The sequence below is a fragment of the Nicotiana sylvestris genome, chromosome 7 (genome assembly GCF_000393655.2).
Source record: "Nicotiana sylvestris chromosome 7, ASM39365v2, whole genome shotgun sequence".
NCBI lineage: Eukaryota > Viridiplantae > Streptophyta > Magnoliopsida > Solanales > Solanaceae > Nicotiana > Nicotiana sylvestris.
The window spans coordinates 94,411,600-94,430,353 of record NC_091063.1 but is presented as its reverse complement, the minus strand read 5'-3'; the positions used below and the strand labels follow the sequence as shown (position 1 = coordinate 94,430,353).

Genomic DNA, 18,754 nt, shown 5'->3' with positions numbered 1-18,754 from the left:
TGGTTGCATCAAAGTAGAGGCGAAGCCATGATTTCAAGCTTATGGGTTCCGGGTTCTAATCGTTTTAAGTTATTAGGTTATAAATTAATAATTTTTACATTTTCACAGGACTTTTTAAGACAAATATAGAGTCTAAACCAAAGCTATTGGGTTTGTATTCTAGAATTTTTACATATTTGACAGACTTTAAGACAAATATAGAGTTCAAACCAAAGCTATTGGGTTCGGCCGAACCGCTTCCCCACTCTACCTCCACCCCTGCATCAAAGATGTAGGGCTTGCACATCAAAGACCTCTTAACTTTCTAATCGTAAATAGCCCTAGGTCTATATAACAAAGTATTATGTTGGACCTTAATAGAGTTACTAATGGTAATTTTCTAATCTTGCAAATTGTGATAAGATAGACTCTACTATCTCTTGGATTACATGTGCCATCTTTCAACTAGACTGGTCCGTACTTGTTTTATTGGTGTACAAATTTGAGAAAAGTTAAATATACATGAAAATTAACACATCTAAAAGCGGGGAATAAGGAGATGAAAGTTGATATACTAAGCAAATCAAAGTCATTGACTAGAAGTTGCAACATAGCATCTTTTATGCGAACAAAAGAGTTACATATGAAAATAAATGCTCATCAAACTTTTTTAAAATAATGAGATTGAGGGGTTTAGGCAGTGAGCTCCTCCTCCTTGTGAGTCTCAATAGTAACATCAGACTGGGGGTAAGCAACACAGGTTAGAACAAATCCATCAGCCATTTGGTCATCATCAAGAAAGTTTCCATCAGACTGATCAACATTTCCAGCTGTAACTTTTCCAGCACAAGAAGAGCAAGAACCAGCTCTGCATGAGTAAGGAAGATCATGTCCCATTTCCTCAGCTTGATCAAGAATGTAAACATCATCCGGACAATCAAACTCAACAGCTCCCTCTGGTGTAATAAGCTTCACTTTGTAACTGGCCATGCAAGTAATCCTACCACCCCTCTGAGATTTAAGACCAAAGAGAGCTTGCCCAACATTTGGTATGGCTTTCAGGCTAGTCACTACTGGTTTCCTTGGGAGGAAAGAGGTGCTAACCATGGTACCTGAAATACTGGCCATTTTTACAAAAATTTTCTTTGCTTTGCTTTGCTCTGCTCTCACTTGAGATGTGAGGATATATAAGAAGAGGGGCTTGTGGAAATAGTGAGTGGTTTATCTTCCACGTGTCAATAGGGTATGGCTAGCTTTATCAGTTTATCAACTTAGCAGGATTCACCAGTTATCGTGTGAATGTGAATGTCACTGCTTTAATATCAGCCTTTCATTCTCACAAGGCTTGTGGCTTTAATTTGTCCTGTCAACCACAATTTAAACGGAAGCATCAAGGGAGTTATATATCTGGATATTGGATAGTTTAACCTATTTTTCTTAGTATCTAAATATGTATATTTATATTCATTTACTTTAACAAATATTACATTCAAATAAAATAATAATTACAAAATTAGAAAAAAAATTAAAATAGTATTGTAAATCCATATTATCCATAACCCGTTTTTTATCCGTCCCAAATACGGGACGCGTCGGATAATTTATTCGTTTTTTTGAATCACCAATTTTCTACCCGCTCATATCCGACCCGCCCCGTACGTTTGCCACGGTTGTAACCAAGGTGGTGGTTAGTGATAGTTGTGGTTGGTGAAGGTTGTCTGTGGGGACAGTTGTGCAGTGATGGCTGATGGTGATTGTGCAATGATGACCAAAACTACTTGTTGTCAACTAGTGGAAGTGGTGGTGGCACAGTGATAGCTAGTGGTGGACTGGTGGTGGTTGGCATTAGAGATGGTTAGTGGTTGTTGTACGGTGGAGGTTAATGGTGATAGTTGCCAGTGGCTGGCGATGTAGGTGGGTGCGCAATGGTCGTCAATAGAGTGATGGTAAAAGTTACATTCACATAATCTTTTCGTGAACGTCTTAATAGTTTTGAGAATGTACAAAAAAAATTGAATCAGACTTTGTTCAGAGCAAATAAGTGTTTGTACAAAAATGCATTTAAATAAATCGAGATATGAATAACTCATACCCAAACCTACATATCTTAAGTGAACAAACAGTGGTGGGGAATGACAAGAATTTTCTGCTGCAGAAAAGGGCTAAAGAATTCAACGTTTGCCCATGGTAAGTATTATAGCCAGCAGCGTGGTCGCGAGTCTTTCTCATGAGCATGCTTTATTGGTATGTTAACTTCATTTTTATATTACATAGATAACAACGAAAGAGATATTAAAATAAAATTTAAAGAAACATCACAGTAAAATATAAAACATAAATAATGATATTTAATTCTTAAATAATGCTATTAGTCAACTGGTGAAAAACGTTAAAAAATGATCCACACTTGGTAAGAATAGGACAGTAGTAGCATTTTGTCACCAAAACCTTTTTTAGACAGGAGAGACCAATTTTAACTTTAACACTTAACTGATCGAGTACTAAATTACACGCTCAACAATCACATCAAAGTCCTTTCGTTTCTAAAAATAAACAAAAGAAATCCGTAATGGATGGTAAAGTTGTGTCCATACGCTACACACACACACAGAGAAGATCTCATGTTTGAGTTGCCTTTGCTCAAGTCACAGCTAAAATTAATGAGTTGCCTTTGCCTTTATCTGATTGATCTCACGTTACACAGATTTTGCTAGCCTTATTGAGAAACAGCACGAAAAGAACAAATTTGCCTGGCGAAACCAAGGAAAGCAAACAAAAAAAAAGGGGTCTGCATAGCAAATTAACAATGTAGCAAAGCTTGATTAAACAAGCAGCTTCACATCAATTATGCAGAAGTTCCTGAAAAGCTACAATCCTTTTTGAGCATCTGACATCCAATTAAATAGAGAAGATGGAAAATTCGGTTCGTGCTTCAAAAAATGCAATGTATATATCCAAACATGGTCCTAACTTGTTCATCAATCAGATAAACTGACCTGAGTCTCATTCCTTGGCAATAATCAACAAATATCAAGGGTCAGTGCTTAAGAGTGTCCAAAATAACTATATATCACTGTCTGAAACCCTTACCAAACTAGCCTGGAATCCCTTAAACTCTCTAATCTTTCTAATTTAAGTACAAAGGGAAAAAGAATCTCTTACAGCCCAAAGAAGAGGGAAAATCTTCAGGACTCCAACGATTCCTGGCAGAGGCACCAACCATCCCCCACGAAGATACATGATTCTTGAGGCTCTTCTTGACCTTATAGCCAAGTGACCAGGTGAATAAAGGGCATTGTCTGTCCTACTCTCCTTTGGAAGAAAATTAGTCACATTTGATGTTTCTGTAAATCCTCCTCACAAATAGATTAGAGCCCAAAAATCCAACAGCACCTGAGCATAGTTGACAAAATCACATGGTTGATTAGGTCAACATAAAACAAAATGAAGAACCACAATAACTGTGTTCTCCTACAAGCAACATACAGAAAACATACAGAGACAGACTTATATGCACCCGTGTTCAAAGCAACGAGACAGGAACAAAACTAAAGCTAACATAAATTATCACCAAGGAGAGCTCTTAGATGAAAACAAATCCTACTCAAAGCCTAAAGGCAATATCGCATAAATGGTCTAAAAAGAACTGGAGTTGATATACTCACCGCATAGAATCCCTAAGCCAAGGCAAAACATCAGTGTGTATCCAAAGTAGAAGCTGGTCTGGAAAAACCCTGACATCTTAGTCTTCACATAGTAATAATAGACCGAGTACAGGTATACATAGACAGCTGTAGATGCGGCTGAGAAAAATGAAGTCCACTGCCAATGGTAATTTTCAGCATTTAGTAGGAAATATGTTCCCACAATAGTCACGCAGATGGTAACAATAATGAGGATAAGAAAGACCAGAAGCATAAATCCATAGACGTAGTACACCTGCAAAAGAATACAACGAAACAAAATAGCAATGACTTCAAAATTTGCAAAGCCCAGCACAGGTTCAATGAAAATTGCAAATGCTGTTACCTGACAAAAGGCATTACTTTATATACTATTTCTAAATTTTAAAAAGTGGCTATCTGCAAAATACAACTAATCATGGACATAAAAGGAGTACGTTGAAGTCCCTTAAGACCCACCCCCCTGCCATCGATGAAAAAAGGATGGTACCTTCCCCCTTTTCTTCGCCCTCGGGGAGGGAGGAAATGAGTTGACATAGGAGAATTTGACGAGGAGTTAAGACAAAAAAATGCGAAGAAGCACCAACAATGCGAATTCTGCATGTAAGAAAATAAACACGAGGCCAAAACGGATGTAAAATCTGCCTGTCCAGAAGTAATGCCCTTGTCATTAACAGTTAACCTATGCAATCTTTCCCAGTTATTCTCCGCAGCATTTTAATTGACATTCTCCTATAAAATGATACAGCATCCTACACACCGAGCTCAAACAAACGAATAATGTAATTTTCATCCGCATGCATATATGAACATAAATGATGACCCTCAACTTCCAACCCTATCTAAACAGTGGTGGCTGAAACATAAGAACTAGCCGAAGTGAACAGCCCATCTGTCAAACCAAAGGGAGAAGGGAGAATGGTTTTATTTAAGAATTATTTGCCTCGACTCATTAAGAATTTTTTATTTGCCTTGACCCCTCATTGTATTTCAAATCCATAATTCAATTCACACTCATATTAATTAGCAACGAGTCTCAATCAATTGAAAAATTCTATCAACTACTTTCTATCTACATTTGTGAACTCTTAGCTTCATTTTTTATTCAAAGTGACTTGCAAGTAGTTTACCAGCCTTGCAGAAGGTTAGTCTTTACCTTGTAATTCCAGAAGGACGTGAAGACAAAATACATCTCAATAAATATGCTTCCAAATGGCAGCAATCCTCCCATCAAGGAAACTACAGATGGTGTCAGGTACCACTTCTTCTCAGGAATAGGGCGAGGAATGGTCTTGACACGGCATGGATTGTTTGGAGCACCACTCCAGTTTCTTCCAAAAACAGTACCAAGAAGAGCCAGGGGAAAGGAAATGAATGCCCAGATGACAAAGACAACTACCATTGTACCAAAGGGAATGGCTGCTAGAGACCCATAAAATATGGCAATCGTGTTTAGAACAAAGCCAATCCCAAAGCACAAAAATGGGAATAGCGATGCTGTGAGAATCATTGATTTGATCCAGCTTTTCCCTGCAACCATGAATCAAAGACCGTGATACTTTTATATATATAGAGAGAGAGAGAACATGTTTTTAAGCAAATATACACTAAATATTCCCAAATGAAATACTTTATAAAACATATCAAAAGATATGTATACCGAGTAAACCAAACAATACAAGGAAATAAAAGGTGCACAACCAAAAAATAAACATGAAGGTAAAATATTCCATTCACCTGAACTTTCTTAGTCAGGTGAACCAAAATGACAAGCCATAGAGAGGAGGTCCAATAAAAGTAGTGTCGTGTATGCACAGATATAGATAAGCAAGAGAACATACCACCATTTCGCGAGTACATTGCACCACTAACATAGCCCGAAATGAAAGATGTCAAAGCATAGCATACTATGAAAGTCGTGACAATAGCTCCTCTCCTGTAAAAAGAATATATATATATGCTATGTAAGCTTTTCCCCCCCAAAAAAAAGCTATTTAGCTGATAATTCTGTCAATTTAGCGTGTAAATAGAGTTAGTTAAAATGATTGTTGCTAGACAGGAATAGCCAACAGTGTGCTAGTAAATGTACAATTTAATGCAAAATTACTTGAAAAGTAGAAAAATAGCAGATAGCCATCATCAAATACCCCTATAACTCGCTTCTAGGCTTCATTAGGTAACAACTAGTTTTCAAGGAATGATACCAAGAGTTCCAACATACCCAACATATAATGTCCCCACAATTGCCAACAGAATGACAAGGAGAACAAGCAGTGCCAGCTGTGCCCCAGTACCAACAAGAGCTGAAATTAATGCTAGACAACAAGGAGGCCGAAACACATCCCCATGAACAAGTTTCCAACCAGATTCTTCACTAACATCTCTTTCCTGAGACAAGCATTAACGTTTAAGACAGTAAACCTTAAATTTTAAGGCTTATTCAGAAATAAGGTTGTTCACGCATGAGTTGTTACCAGGGTTTCGAGGTCATCATCTTCCCGAGCATACTTGGCATAATCATTCCGCAGTGTGCGCATCAAAATCATAGACACCAGACCAGTAAGAAAGATGACCATCATGAAGGAATTAAATATGGAGAACCAATGGATCTGCGAAGTGAATATAATATAGACAATACATGAAACTCAAGCCAAGTAATAAATTTTGCTATGCTACATTAAACACAAGGAGAGGATTTATAAAACTTCAAATTGACTTTTTTTTAAATACGACTTTGGATTGATCTAGCTCCAATGATAAAATAGACAACCATATGTACGCTGTCCAAGAATAGACCGCAAAAAAGCAGACATACAGAAAACTAATTCACCATCACTAGCTCCATCTTTGGAAGGCATACCAATAAGTTTGCAAGTTTGCTTAATGAAATAATGCCCCAAACTAACGCTCACCTGATGCTCAAAAAATGGGTAATCCAAGTACACATCAAAACGACGAGCAAAACTGATATTAGTTGGTTCCCATTTGACAGAATATGTCATGTCCAAGGTTCTCCCAGCTTCCAAAGGCTTAGGGCTCTCCTGAGAGAGGTTAACATGAATGATCTGCAAGAAAGAAAACCAGGGCATATCAGCATGCAAACAGGCTACCAAAGATGAAATTAACAAGCTACTAACCTGGTCCTTGTTATATTTAATATTAATATTCTTATGCGTGTAAAGCACATGCTTGTTATCACTGTTTCTGTCAGTATGTAGCTCACCAACAAAACCTACAACACCAAATTAAAGTACAAATTAGAACCACTTAACCCATATGAAGAAAAAAAGAAAATTTGAAAGAAGAGCTTCTAAGGAAGAAAGCTCAGAGAGCACATACCCCATAAAGGCAGGTCATCTGGAAAAAAAATTCAGCAGGCCGGAAACAAAAGGTAAAAGTCAGGACAAGCAGAATCGACATAAAGTAAACAGAAATGCTAAAATAAATAATGCTTTTATAAGGCAGGTCAGCTGAATAATAAATTTGCTTGGAAACAAAAAAAAAAAAAAAAAGGTCAAGAAAAGAGAAATCAACATAAAGTCACTTATCAAAAAATAAAATCGACCTAAAGTCAACAGGAATTTTGCAATTAAAATAAAATAGAAGGAACAAGGAAATTTTTATAATATGTGAAAAGAGGTCGCAAGAGAGGTCCATCACTTCAAAAGTTAACAACAAACACCTGAAGCCTCACCAATGTCACTTCATAAGCAAAAGGTCCTCAGTTGGGAAGCAAAGGTTCCATACAAAATTAAAAATATTCACAATCTCAGTCTCTAGAATATAAGAAAACAAAAATGAACAAACAAATTGAAATAACTGCGATTAATTGAAATATGTGGTAAAACCCATTTAAAAATATTTCCAAGATGCAATTCTTAATTTCTAATACAGATTTAATGAACACTTTAATTATATGGTTTCAAATTTCCTGCTTTAATCACTAAAATATTCATCGATAACTTTACCTAACAATTCATATATTATTTTTCCATCCATATTTACTACTTAGTGCAGTCTTTTCCAACAGAGAAGCCATGTGCCAATTTCCAACAGAGAAGCCATGTGCTCTGTGGCACATGCCTTTGTACCTTGTTGCCTTAATAGTGTCACCTAAGCGAAGGGTAATTGCTTAACCTTTTCAAAGCACCAAGCTTCAGTCTTAAGTGCGTCTCGAGGACACCTTTAACATCATGCAGTTCAGCATACCTAAATTACTTCATGCAGTGTCCCATTCCAGAGAACTATGTTGTACAAACATGGAAACCATGCATTACATCTTCAGTAATCCCTTGGTCATCAAATTGTGTAACCTTGGGACGGAATGTAAAGCTCTCTGGAAAATGAGCAATGCTCGTATTCTGTAATGCATTTTTGGTCCAATGCAAGAGCGTCTCGAGAAAACAGTATGGCCCAGTGTCAATGTTGTATAGTGCAGTATACTAAGATTTTATGGTTTAGCCTGTACCAATTCCAAGCAACACCTTTAACAAACCTCTTGGACAAACTGAATTTATATTTGCTTGAAGCCGACCAAAAAAAATCGTGATTGGTATCTTGTTTAAAGTCCCAGAAAATATTTTTAAAATCAAGCTCAAACTTTACTAAAGAGTAGACTAACAGCTTACATTAAATTTTTGGTGTCCATTGAAAAGCTTTAGGAGTCAACTATCTTTCTAATTCCGTACATAATTTTAGCAGGAGAAATATTCCCTCAATATGCCATCCGTAAAACCATCCGCGGTCTTTCTTTATTCATTAATTTGTAATTTATTTCTTTTTTATGAATAACCCATCCACGATCTTTATTATTATTCAGGAATCATAAAACCAGAAGAGAGAATGTAGATATACTTAAAGAAGGATAGCTACAGAAATATTTAGTTTACTTGCCATAACAGACACTACGTAACAAATAAGAGGGAGCAAAAGATGTTCTTATTGGAATATTTCACGGACTTCTATCAAAAATAAATTAAGAAATACAATATGATCAGTGTTGGAATAATAGTAGTAACTTGAATAAAATGTAGTCTTTGAAGATTTTGATTTTGTGTATATGTATTATATCCCATTTCATTCCAAATTTAATGGGAAGTTCTATGCATTGGTGCAGAAACAACTGTTTACAACCATTAGCCAATTATGTTAAAAATATATCAAAAATTAATACGTACCAATGAAGAATTCAAACCAATAATTGTTTTCGATAGCATCCTTGAATAGCTTAACCTTCGTTTCGTCAAGCTCAAGCTCACAAATACCACCCTTGTCCACATTTTCTAGAAAACAGAATAGTCCATGTCAACTCAAATCAAACAAGAAAAAACTAGGATTCAAATTAAAAGAGACCCACATACTTTGAAACTTTATGTCAATCTGACTATCAATAAGCTCATTTCCACCCAAAACTTCACCAAGGCCACCCCATTTGTGAGTAGAACCAGATGCATGGCAGAATGGTAGGCTGTAATAGTTGTATGTTTCCTGTGGGTTATTATATGGCCCAACTTTATTTACCCAAAGGGTAACTGGATCATCTGGTTGATACTGATGAGAAAGAACAGGGGTCAGAGAAAAGCAATTGCATATGACAAATGGTTAGATAAGAAAGAACAAGTATGAGTGTACTGATACATTCACTTTACTGGTGCATCCATTAATGCTTTGCAAAAGTTTACAGGATATGTGCTATGTATATTCTAAGAGATTTTTCTCCAAATATTCAGAAGTGAACAAAACGTGGAGCAAAGAATTAGGCAAACATGTATCGCACAAAATCATAAGCTAAAAGAACAATATTGGATTAACATATTACAAACACCTGTGCATGAATAGACAAACTATAGGGAGAAAAGAAACTATAAAATTTAAATGCATCAGACCGCAGCAGTCCAATTGACAGCAACAAGTAATAGAGTAGAATGAAGCGTGAAAAGAACCATAAAGTCTCCTGAAAAACGAATCTTATACCTTCTTCAGAAAGAGAATATGAAATGCAATAATAAGAGCAAAAGACAGCGCACATGAGACTGAGTCGGCCTCGTTATGTTAAGGAAGCTGCTTGTCGGTAGAGAAGTTTTTTAAGAAATATAGAGGTACTTGCAGCTTAAATAATCCAATGTTTATTAGAATTTACTAATCCATTTGCCTGACAGATGAAGAGTTTAAGAATTGCATATGTCATGAACTCCAAACTTACTATAACACAGTAGAACAGGACATATGTTCAGTGTTTTTTAAAATAATCATAAAACAAGACATATGTCCAATCATGGTCATTAAAATATCATCATGTAGTGGAGAATGGGACAGTTGTGTGGTAATTATCATGAGAAAATACACCTTGATAAGTTGTTTATCCAGTATAGGCAAGACTTTAGCACTAAATAACATTATGAGAAATACCATTTTCCAACACCATTGGCCACTTTAAGGATCATTCCTAGATCAGCCCTTCACTTGCTAAGTTATTTTGAGAATCATTTGCAGCTTTTGTATGTCTGCAGAATGAATTTTCCTTTTGCCAACACCGTGTTTCTTTGCACCTAAGGGAATGGCATACGGTAAATGATGTGGGTGAAAACCATGGGAGACCACGGTTCAAATCCCAACAGAGGAAACAAAGTTAGGTGATTATTCTCATTTGCCTAAGCTTTGGTGGGCAGAGTTATCCGATACCTACATTGGTGGGAGGTAGCAAACACTCAGTGAAATAATTGAGGCACGCGCACACTGATATGGGCACCACCATTCAGTGTTATCAAAGGCGAAAAGCGCAAAAAAAAAAAAAAAAAGCTCTAAGGTCTGCTAGGGCTCTAAGCGAAAAGCGCAAATACAGCATGGGGTTTAACGAAAAAAGGCACAAACAAAAAAATATGTATGTGTAGTCCAAGACTAATACCTATAAGCATAAATACCAAATATATGGACAAAGAAATTGACGAAAATTTATGATAAAGTGAAATATCTTGTTCAGTATCGACTCTTTAGGATTACGCTCATTGGCAAGAAAAATTATGCCTTAGAACCTTGATGACAACACTGAAACGCTCGTCAACATGTTTTGAGCCTCGCTTCAGGGCTTAAGCGCGCTTTAAGCGCGCCTTTGATAACACTACCACCGTTATATGAAAAAGTTTTTTTGCTATGTTTACATGTATATCATCCTCCTATTACTTTTTAAATTTATCGAAAAGTTTACTACAGATGTGTTTAGATCGTACTTTGAGTTTTTATTTTATATAAGGTAATAAGAGATATTAAAAGATCTTTTTGATAGGGGGATAATAAGATAATACCAAAAGCAAACACGAGAAATATAGAAGGCTCCCTGATTTTAAGCAGCAGAAAATAATTACTCCATATCTTTTTTGAGAAGGATTTTTTTTTTTTGAGAAGGAAAATATTTACTCCATATTACAATGCAAGTAATTCATAACTAACGGTGGCAACAAGAAGAAGGGCTCTGGAGTCTTGACCTGTTATAGAGAGGCCTCTAGATAAAAATCATTCTCAAAGCTTTTTTCATTTTTATAAATGAGAATCATTGTCAAAGCTAACTAAAACAAAACTTCAGCTTTAACAATATAAATAGCCAAAAAAGCAATAAATCCAGCAAAGCTGGTAGATAAGTAAATTTTCTGCAAGACTCTCTATCACCACTGCGTGCACCTTTTGGCTACCCACTCCACAGAGTGGAGAACCAGAATGACATCAACAATTGGCAAAAGAACTATATTACTCTGTTAAAAAAGAACATAAATAGGTATAGCACATGTAAAACCATGTGTTATATGGGTCTGAGCTAATGTCTAGGGTTAACGGGCTGCCAACCGAGTTTTTTTTAAAAAAAAAAAGAAGAATACATAACGCATGGATAACATGCGCTATGTACCCCCAAAAAAAACTTTAGCGGCAAAAGTAAGCTACCCAAGTGCCAAAACACAAACATAATATTTATAAGAACTATATATCAATTCAGGAGTTATTAACAATGTTCAAAAGAAAATATGTTTAAATAGTTTTTGTAATTGAATTTTGATAGTGGAATAAGATTATTTAGGTTCATACTTTCCACCCAAGAATTTTCAAAAAAAAAAAATTAATCAAACAATTTTTTTTTTTGATAAGGTAAATTGTATTAATCAAAAGGGAGAGACCTCCCGTATAGAAGAAGTACACCAAAAAGTAGAGAATTTACATCAGAACATGATTCTCTACAAAAGACGCTCAATCTTCTATACAAATAGGGGCTATATGAGTGCACCAAAAAGTGATCAAAGATAAAAGACTATTCTTAAGATGTGAAAAAGGAGACTCAATCCCCTCAAAAGCTCTCCTATTTCTCTCCCCCCAAACTATCCACATGAGAGCTAACGGGGCGAACTTCCACGCCTTTTGCTTTCTTCTTCTACGGAAACCGGCCCAGCTATATAGCATTTCCTTTACAGTGCTTGGCATCACCCATTAAACACCAAAAAGGTTCAGGATCTCCCTCCACAAAGCTGAGGACACAGAGCAATGCAACAAAAGATAATCAACTTCTTCCCCTGAGCTTTTACACATATAGCACCAACTAACAAGTGTAATTCCCCTCTTTCGCAGATTCTCAGCAGTCAAAATCACTCCCTTCGCCGCTAGCCATGCAAAAAAGCACACCTTCGTGGGCGCCTTAGGAATCCAGATCGAGGAGTATGGAAAAAGGCCTCCTCTCTCACCAACATACTCTGGTAAAAGGATTTTACGGTGAACAGGCCATCGCCACGCAAACCCCATCTCCAAGAATCACAAGATGGTTGAGGCATGTCTTGCCCATATAGCAGTGTCAATAAATCTTGGAGCTTAGCAATCTCCCAATCTTGCATGTTCCTTCTAAATGAGAGGTCTCATACTACCTCCCCCCTACATGTAGGCAGATCTGGACGCTGCTTTGGTGGCAAATGAACTTGTAGACTCCAGAAGGAAAAATAGAGAACCCGGCTTACTATGCAAGTTGGACCTTGAGAAGGCTTTCTACCATGTCAATTGAGAGTTCCTGGATTTCATTATGATGCGGATGGGGTTTAGGGTAAGATGGAGGGGATGGATCAAGTTCTGCATTTCCTCAATCAGATTCTTTGCCCTGGTTAATGGTAGCCCGTGTGGTTTCTTTGGCAGCTCCAGGGGTCTCAAGCAAGGTGACCCCCTATCCCCATGGTATTCATTCTAGTGATGGACGCTCTGAGTAAAATGATGGATCGTGCGGGGGGCGGAGGCTTCTTGAGAGGATTCTCAGCTCCGATCGGGGTTCTCAGTGCCCGAAGAGTCTCTCATTTGCTTTTTGCGGATAACACCCTGGTTTTCTATGATGCCGATATGAATCAGTTGACCTACCTGAAGCAGGTCCTGCAGTGGTTTCAGATAGTACCAGGACTCAAAATCAACCTCGGCAAGTGTGAGATTTTCCCGGTGGGTGAGGCTGCTAACATTGATGCTTTGTCTCATGTTCTCAGATGTAAGGTGGGCTCTCTTCCCACTACTTACCTGGGTCTCCCATTGGACGCTTCGCATAAGGATACTACGGTTTGGAATCCAGTGATCGAAAGAGTTGAAAAAAGATTAGCAGGCTGGCAGAAACGGTACTTGTCAAAAGGCGGTAAGGAAGTGCTTATTAAAAGCACTTTATCGAGTATGCCCACCTATTACTTGTCCCTGTTGCAAGCTCACAGATAAACTGGAGGGGCTTCAAAGGAATTTTCTTTGGGATGCAGCTGATGGAACTAGAAAGTCTCATCTAATGAATTGGCAGACAGTCACTTCCCCAAAGAAGTGGGGTGGACTTGGAGTAAAAGATCTTAGGATATTAAACAGAGCTTTGTTGGGGAAGTGGTTGTGGAGATTCGGGGTAGAAGAGCACGCTCTATAAAGGGAGGTCATAGTAGAAAAGTACGATTCTACGGAAGGGGGTTGGAGGACCAAGGCAATCACAGCACCTTTCGGGTGTGGCATGTGGAGAAGCATCATGAAGAATTGGGAAGCCTTCAATGGCAACATCACTTACAGGGTGGGAAATGGAAGGAGAAATAGTTTTTGGAATCACAGGTGGTGTGGAGAGGATACTTTGAGGGTCTTTTTTCCCACGTCTTTAGAGTTTAAAACCGGAAGGAATTGATGGTCCAACAGATTCGCAAGGAGCATGAAGGGGGATAGTATGGGACCTCTCATTTAAAAGGAACATGCAAGATTGGGAGATTACGAAGCTCCAAGATTTGTTGGCACTGCTATATGCGCAAGACGGGCCCCAGCCATCTTGTGATTCTTGGAGATGGGGGTTGCGTGGCGATAGTTTGTTCACCGTAAAGTCCTTTTACCAAAGTATGTTGGTGAGAGAGGAAGCCACTTTTCCATACTCCTCGATCTGGATCCCTAAGGCGCACATGAAGGTGTGCTTTTTTGCATGGCTAGCGGCGAGGGGAGTGATCTTGACTGCTGAAAATCTGCGAAAGAAAGGAATTACACTTGTTAGTTGGTGCTACATGTGTAAAAGCTCAGGGGAAGAAGTTGATCATCTTTTGTTGCATTGCCCTGTGTCCTCCGGTTTGTGGAGGGCAATCCTGAATCTTTTTGGTGTTCAATGGGCGATGTCACGCACTGTAAAGGAAATGTTATATAGCTGGGTCAGTTTCCGTAGAAGAAGAAAGCAAAAGGCGTGGAAGTTCGCCCCGTTAGCTCTCATGTGGATAGTTTGGGGGAGAGAAATAGGAGAGCTTTTGAGGGGATTGAGTCTCCTTTTTCTTTTTTTTTTCTTTTTTGAGATGATAACAGTTTGCTATATTCAGAAGCACAAAGGCTGTGCATGCCATAATTACATAGGGAATAACCAAAAATATACATCAATTTATCTATCTTCTTACAAAGACCCAAGGGCATCTATTATAGCTTCTGAGTCCTCTATGTATTCAAGTTTACACCAAAAATGAAAAAGCAGTAGGCAATTCATTTTAATCTTCTGAATTGAGTTAGCATTGTCTTCAAAACATCTTGAATTCCTCTCATTCCAAAGCGTCCACCATATGCATGCAGGAATCATACCCCATCTCTTCTTCTCACTTACAGATCTTCTCCCTTGTTCCAACATGACAACATTTCCATGGTGCTGTTGGGCATGACCCATTGAATCCGTGTGAGTGCTATAAATATGTTCCAAACCTGAACAGTCACCAAACAGTGCAGAAAAAGGTGACTGTTGGTTTCTTCCTCCCTTCCACATAAGTGACATGTAGAGCACAAAGATATTCCCCTTCTCCTCAAATTATCCTAGTGTTAAACAAGCCTTTCTAGCAACCAAACAAACAAAACATACCACTTTGTAGGGTATTCTTACTTTCCATATGTGTTTCCAGGGCCAAAGATCAATCACAATATTAGTTTGATTAAGCATATGATAGGAAGACTTGACTGAGAACCTTCCTGAGCTGTGCCCCAACCACCACACCTTGTCTACGTCCTGATTGACCCCAGTGAATTGATTGAGTTTGTTGTAAAAATCTGCAATTCTAGTGATTTCTCAATCATTTAAGAGTCTTCCATAAGTGAGATTTCACCCTTGAGCTGACCAAACCTCGTTCACAGTGGCCTTTTGCTGCTGATTTATTGAGCAAATGTCTGGGTACATTGTCTTAAGAGGTTCCTGTCCCAACCAATTGTCTTCCCAAAAAGAAATGTTCTGTCCACTACCCACTTTATAGCTGATTTTGTTGTTGAACATTTGCCAAAGATTTCTGATTGTCTTCCAGACACTAAGCCCTCCTTTTCCAAATCTTAAGAATAGTCTTTTATCTTTGATCGCTTTTTGGTGCACTCATATAGCCCCTACCTGTATAGAAGATTGTGTGTCTTTTGTAGAGAATCATGTTTTGATGTAAATTCTCTACTTTTTGGTATACTTCTTGTATACGGTAGTTTTTTCCCTTTTGATTAATACAATTTACCTTATCAAAAAAATTAAGGGGCATAAAAATTTTAAAAGACAAATAATTGTCCAGCCATGGTGATTTTTTATTTTTTTAGTTTAACGTAAATGTAAACAGACAATTCTAATTAGGATTCCAACTTACTGATAGTTAGGTTTATCAACTTCTAAAGGAATATGTGTGTCATAATGAAATAACATGTTAGTTCACAGAATTGAGGGTGTGTTTTGGCCCATGGGCCCTGGGTAGCTTACCTTTGCGGCCGAAATATTCTTGGTTTGCGTAACGCATGTTATCCATGCATTATGTATTTTCCTTTAAAAAAGAAACTCGACTGTTAACTGGGGACATTAGCTCAGACCTATATAGCACATGGTTACCTATTTATGTTCTCTTTTTTTGTACACAGTAGTATAGTTCTTTTGCCAATGTTTTATGTCATTTTACTTACGGACTCACCAGGTCCACCACTTATACTATTCGACTATTTCTCTAAAGCTGCATCTGCCTGTGACAGCTGCTTTAAACTAATATTTTAACTTTAGCCATCATAAACTTAGAACATCTCTCCAGGTAGCCACCCTATGGAGCAAACTAATTCAAATAAAAGGTTTCAACTTTTGGTATGTGGTTTTTTCATTCTGATGAATTGATATCTCCATCTAACCATGCAAATTAATGGCATCACCTGAACTTTACTAACATTCAATGTACCATTTTTGTTAACTACTAAAATTCAAGGCCTAAAGAATAACTAATTAAATTACCAGATAAGGCAAGTTACATGGTAAGATCAAAATGGAGTTGTGTATGTGCCACTTATCCAGATTAACAAGTAAAGCCATAAAGGAACAAGCTGATAATTCGTCCACAAACCCTTCCGGACGCATTAGATTTTTTTCTTTTATAATGCCTTATGGACGCATTAGATATAGTAGAATAACCTAACATCATATCACAGAGATTCTCCAATATCAATAGTTTTCCATCAATTTTTACTGATCAAAAAAATAGATAACCGCCAATTTAGTAACCAACAACCATTGTCAGATCTCCCTGGACTACCTATAACAGCGTGGCGGAGGCACCTTCAACCAACAGGTGTCATCCGACATAGCTTCGGGGAAAAAATAATTATATATGTAAATAATAATTTTCTAAGAACTAGTGTGTATATATAGTAGGCTGCCACTCCCACTATTTTCAATTTATGTGACATTCGTTCCTTTTTAGCCGGTCCCAAAAAGAAAGACACCTTACTTTATTTAGTAACAGTTTAATTTTGGACTTTATATTTTACCCTTAATGTGATGATTTACAGCCAAAGAAATTTTTAAGGCTTGTTTTAAGACCACAAGTTTCAAAAGTCTTTTATTAATTCTTAAACTCCGTATCCAACCAAACACCATCACATAAATTGGGACTGAGGGAGTACAAAGTAAACATCAATTCGGGTTAAGAAGTAAACCATTAGAAACCCACAGCCTCACATCCAAATATGTATACAAACCGAATTATGACAATATATTGACATTGCCTACACAAATTCCTGTGTAAACTACTGCATGCACATGCAATCATTCTGAAGACTTATTAGCAACTTTACTTCACTACAACATCTTGCTCAGTACTTACAACTAGAAAGATGTAATGGTTACAAAGCTCAATTGCACGTGAAATCGTCAGCAAATTGAAATTTTTTAAATGAAACAAAGGAATTTATTTTAAGATCTACGGGTCACACATAACTTCCTCTCAGGAAAAAAAAGATATCTAATTTCATCCGGTGTTGGCATTAACACTTTGATACGAGTCATCAGTATAAACTGTATAGCAAACATCTAATGCTAGAGAACTCCTAATTGGTCCTAAAAGCCAATTTTGAGTACTTGAATTAAATGGGATCCAAGTGGATTTGACAGATCCAGGATTTGAACTTATGGGTTTAAGATTCTAGGACAACAACCTCATGTACACTAATCAATGGGTTCAAAATTTACTTTTTATACACATTGATGAATTTCTTAACGCATATATAGGGTCTAGGCCAAAGCTACTGGTTTTGCCGGAACCCATAGGTTACATTGTGGATCCGCCCCTGGAGTTGAATGAACGTAGAGGATTAATATATAGGATGGATGCCTAGTTGCACCCATTGTTGTATTTTATTCATTCACTGTTAATCAAATCTATAATGGCTCACAAATTACAAAAATGACGCACGAGGAACATCCCAGCATTCAAATTCCATGAAAGTGACGGAATTTCTACAAGTGTGAGCCATGAAAAATAAAGAATGAGCTAGAATTAGGGTTTCCCGTTGCAATGTATAATATGTCAGATTTATACCTTGTGATCGGACTCGGAAGCAAACGCCGGAAAAACGATGAGGAAGGCGGCAAGGAGTAGAACAAGAGATAGTGATCGGGCGGTCGGCCGCATCTGTATCGCCGGCAAGATATGGATCCAACGGTTCAGGTTAGCCTTTCGGTCCGGTTTTACCACAGAGAAAGAAAGAGTGAGTAGCTGGTTTGCAAGTTCAGAAAACAGAAAATTTATTACACCAAGAAAGAAAATGAAGTCAACCGTAATTAATTCTTTGTCGTTAGGAAATGCGTAAACAATAGTACTTCACTATTTTCCTTTTTTCTTTTACAAATTAACTGAATCTAAAAAGAGTAATAACCAAAGAATCCATATTTATATGGTTGAAGGAAAATAAATTTGTCGATAGTAAATTTAATGTCTTTTCTTTCAACAGATATAATAACTTTTTGAGTGTGTAAGGTTTAACTAGACTTTAGTAACTAGAAAAATCAGGCCTCATTTGTTTTATTTTCAAGATCAAGACGTCTGAATTTGAATACACGTCTGAATATCAAGACGTGTATTAAGATTAAAACATCTGAATCTAAATACACATCTGAATATATTAAGATGTGTATTAAGATCTGGATAGAAATAATTAAGACTGTTTGATTTTTAACATCTGAATGTATAAAATTTATCTTTATTTGAAAATTAATAAATATAAAATTCAAATGAAATACTAACTAATCTAATATTCTATCAATAAAATATATAACTTTTTTAAATATGATAGTTGTTGATGGTGATGGCTAACGGGTGAATGCCGAC

The 18,754-nt window shown here is 37.1% G+C and overlaps 2 protein-coding genes across 2 annotated transcripts; both read right to left on the bottom strand.

Moving 5' to 3' along the window:
* Positions 1–551: 551 nt before the first annotated feature.
* Positions 552–1,348, bottom strand: LOC104243179 (ferredoxin). The gene has a single exon (XM_009798334.2). The coding sequence runs from the start codon at positions 1,105–1,107 to the stop codon at positions 673–675; it is 435 nt and encodes a 144-aa protein (XP_009796636.1). The 5' UTR covers positions 1,108–1,348; the 3' UTR covers positions 552–672.
* A 1,559-nt stretch (positions 1,349–2,907) lies between these two features.
* Positions 2,908–18,167, bottom strand: LOC104243180 (transmembrane 9 superfamily member 1). Its single transcript, XM_009798335.2, has 12 exons — positions 17,966–18,167; positions 9,023–9,212; positions 8,840–8,944; positions 7,002–7,019; positions 6,800–6,894; positions 6,575–6,727; positions 6,137–6,271; positions 5,884–6,050; positions 5,504–5,598; positions 4,819–5,192; positions 3,645–3,918; positions 2,908–3,372 (listed from the first exon to the last, which is right to left on the bottom strand). Exons 1-12 carry the CDS (start codon positions 18,056–18,058, stop codon positions 3,305–3,307), a joined length of 1,767 nt encoding a protein of 588 aa, XP_009796637.1. The 5' UTR covers positions 18,059–18,167; the 3' UTR covers positions 2,908–3,304.
* Between the last annotated feature and the right edge of the window lie 587 nt (positions 18,168–18,754).

Excerpts from the sequence above, each read along its gene's own strand:
- LOC104243179 (XM_009798334.2), bottom strand. The coding sequence starts at position 1,107 with ATGGCCAGTATTTCAGGTACCATGGTTAGCACCTCTTTCCTCCCAAGG.
- LOC104243180 (XM_009798335.2), bottom strand. The coding sequence starts at position 18,058 with ATGCGGCCGACCGCCCGATCACTATCTCTTGTTCTACTCCTTGCCGCC. Across the intron at positions 9,213-17,965 it reads CTTCCGAGTCCGATCACAAG|TATCAACCAGATGATCCAGT; the intron begins GTATAAATCTGA and ends CTTTCTCATCAG. Across the intron at positions 5,193-5,503 it reads AATGTACTCGCGAAATGGTG|GGAAAAGCTGGATCAAATCA; the intron begins GTATGTTCTCTT and ends TCATGGTTGCAG.